Here is a 3146-nt window from a genome sequence, read left to right on the forward strand (position 1 = left end):
TCCAAGTTGGGAGGTGCTGCCCAAGGCCACTATCCAGTGCTGTGCCTAATTTTTGTTTTCTAGGGACTTAGAGCCCCCTCAGAGGTGGCATTAGTGGTTACTTCCTCAGGTTTCCTCCCTGACTCACCTGTATTGGGTTTCAGGAAGAAGACAATGGCACAGATGCTGCCCCAGCAGGCCCGCCCTCCACCTTGACCTGTGGACGGGCAGCGTGGCAGAAACCTACTTCTGACATTTCCTGTCCCTTCTTTCATCTACTGGACATGTATAGCGCACCTCATACACACTTCTGTGTGGCTGGAAGGACGGAGAAGAGAGGGTGTGGGGCTCTGTCCTAGAAGAATCCAAGGCTCATGCACCTTCCTGCTGCTCTATCCTTGCCCACCTCTCGTACTGTGAGTTCACCCTCCGGACCCTACTTGGGCTTTACACTTGTTTCTGTCCTCTTAGCCTGTCACATCCACGCATGCCCATTCAGTTCCACTGTCAAAGGAGTGAATAGGAATTTTTAAGAAATGATTTTGCTGTTTTTTAAGTTACAGCCATCATTTCATAATAAAGACCGACTCATAGTGAGAGATAGAACACACTGGACAATTTGTGCAGTACCACCTCTCATTTTTCACTGCACATCTGTGCCCTTTGAGTCACCAAATATTTACAGGACTTTTACTCTGGGCCAGGATAGAGCAGCTAAGAAAGCAAAGTCTTTGTCCACAGAGATTTACATTCTAAAGTGGTGGCAGATGATGAACAAAATGCTATTTGATATGAGGAGTGCTGCTATGATTAATGCTACATAGTGAAATGAAGCTGGTTAAGAGGTAAGAGATTAGTGATAGCCAGATGCTCTCACAGAGGATGTTGCCAGAAAAGACCGCTCAGAAAGGAGTGGGAGAAGCCAGGTGACTAACTCCCGGGAGAGCCTTGAAAGGCAGAGGGGATAGAGGGTGACAAGAACTTGAGGTCAGAGCTGCCTAATGTGTATGAGAGTGAGCAAGGAGGACCACGTGGTTAGCAGAGTGGACAACAGTAGAGGCACGGATGAGGCAGGATCTTTTTGGTCCTGACCACAATTTTGTTTGTATTTTGAGTGAGAGGGGAAAACTTGGAAGGGTTTGAGCAGGAGAGTGAAAGATCTAACCTTTGTTGTAAAGGATTCCTGTGCGTCCTCTGTGGAGGCAGAGAAGAGTGAAAGGTAAGTGGTCAGTTGCCACAGCCTGAGAAAGCAGGGCAGGGCAGTGGGAGGTGGTGCTAGGGATAAAAATAAGCGATTGAATTGGGTATGCATTTTAAAAGCAGAGTCAACGAAATATGTTGGCTCTAAGGTCCTGACCCAATTAAGTTGTCAACAACTATTTGAATGATCACAGTCAAAGTATAAACAAACATTGAACAACAGAGATCTTGATTGCTAAGATTTGTATTAAGTGACCAAAGGACATTCACTAATGTTATGACATGAAATACAGACAAAGCCAGAATGTCTGCAAATGATTAGTGGATGCTGGCTTTGCAAACATATTTATATTTTGTAATTTAGAAAATATTTTTTAAAAGGAGAGAGGTGTACAATATTACTTCCTAACTAAAGAAAAATTCCTGTGTAAATATTGTTTTGTCTCGAAAGCCAATACTCCAAGGGTCTTTGATGCCTCCGAAAGGCTGTGTGATTCCAGCAGGTGGCCAGCAGTACAGATAGTTCTGGAGTGGAGTGAGATTTAAGTAGGCAAGGAAACATGTTAGCGGAACATCATGTAAATGGAATCTGGTGGCCAGAGACCCATGAAGGGACAGTGAATCGTGTGAGTTGGGGAAGTTGAACAGCCGGTAAGCCTTTACGCAGGAGCGGGCTGGCCCCGCTTAGATGGGTCAGTCTCTGCTAATGCAGGCCCTGGGCCGGGGTCAGCCGCGGCTCGCGGTCGGGAGCGGACACCCTGGCCCTTGGGGAAAGACTCGCCGCCGCCGCCGAGACCCCGCCCGCCCCTCCATGACCACGCCCAGGCCACGCCCTTCAGGCCACGCCCACCGTGCCCCAGCAGCGCCGCCGTGGCCACACCCCCGCGCTGCGGCCACCGCGGTCTGGGCCACGCCCCCGCCGGGTCGCGCCGGCGCGGGGCGGCCCCAGCCGCTTTGTGGGTGGAGCTTGCGCAGCCTCCAGGACCCCTGCGCGCCGCGCCCGTCGCCCCTGGCCAGCGCGCGCCGCGGCGGACACGCACTTCCTGCCGGGCCTCCGTGCGCCCCTCGGTCCAGCCGAGCCCAGCCCAGCCGTGCCCTGCCAGAAAGCCGTTCGCCATGGTGGACGAGCTGGTGCTGCTGCTGCACGCGCTCCTGATGCGGCACCGTGCCCTGAGCATCGAGAACAGCCAGCTCATGGAACAGCTGCGGCTGCTGGTGTGCGAGAGGGCCACCCTGCTGCGCCAGGTACGTCCGCCCAGCTGCCCGGTCCCCTTCCCCGAAACGTTTAACGGCGAGAGCGCTCGGCTCCCCGAGTTTATCGTGCAGACGGCGTCTTACATGCTCGTCAACGAGAACCGATTCTGCAACGACGCCATGAAGGTGGCATTCCTCATCAGCCTGCTCACCGGGGAGGCCGAGGAATGGGTGGTGCCCTACATCGAGATGGATAGCCCCATCTTGGGCGATTACCGGGCCTTCCTCGATGAGATGAAACAGTGTTTTGGCTGGGACGACGACGAAGAGGACACCGATGACGAAGACGATTACTAGGCCGGAGACCCTTGGCCTGGGGGGAAGGCCCTGCACGCCGCCACCTCCTTCCCCCTCCTCCCACGCCGTGCCGCCGCGCCCCCCTCGCGCTCCCTCCCATCCGGTTCCCGACCTTCTGCCCTCTGTTTCTCTCCCCCTTCCCCCTCTCGCCCACCCCCGTAGTGCTTGTCTTTGTTCCAGGAATAGCGCTCCATTACTTGCTGCTGGCACTGGGGACTCGCTCCAAATCTTGCTGCCAAACCCTAACTTGCCCCAGGACCCTCCTCGGCTAATTTGAACTGTGTCCTGAGCCCCAGCCCTAGTTTGTAACAGGACCCCTCTTACAAACTAGTCAGACGGCACACACAGCTCTGCGTGCGCCTGCCAGGCCTTCCTCTCCCTAGAGACCTCTGCTGCCACTTCACCATCCGCCAGAT

At 54.3% G+C, this 3146-nt stretch overlaps 1 protein-coding gene across 1 annotated transcript; it reads left to right on the forward strand.

The window, feature by feature from the left end:
• Positions 1-2295: 2295 nt before the first annotated feature.
• LDOC1 (LDOC1 regulator of NFKB signaling) lies at positions 2296-2730 on the forward strand (the record flags this gene model as incomplete). The annotated part of the gene is made up of 1 exon (XM_084259230.1): positions 2296-2730. One exon carries the CDS (start codon positions 2296-2298, stop codon positions 2728-2730), a length of 435 nt encoding a protein of 144 aa, XP_084115356.1.
• Between the last annotated feature and the right edge of the window lie 416 nt (positions 2731-3146).

The sequence above is a fragment of the Talpa europaea genome (assembly GCF_964194135.1).
Source record: "Talpa europaea genome assembly, chromosome: X".
NCBI classification, from domain to species: Eukaryota; Metazoa; Chordata; class Mammalia; order Eulipotyphla; family Talpidae; genus Talpa; species Talpa europaea.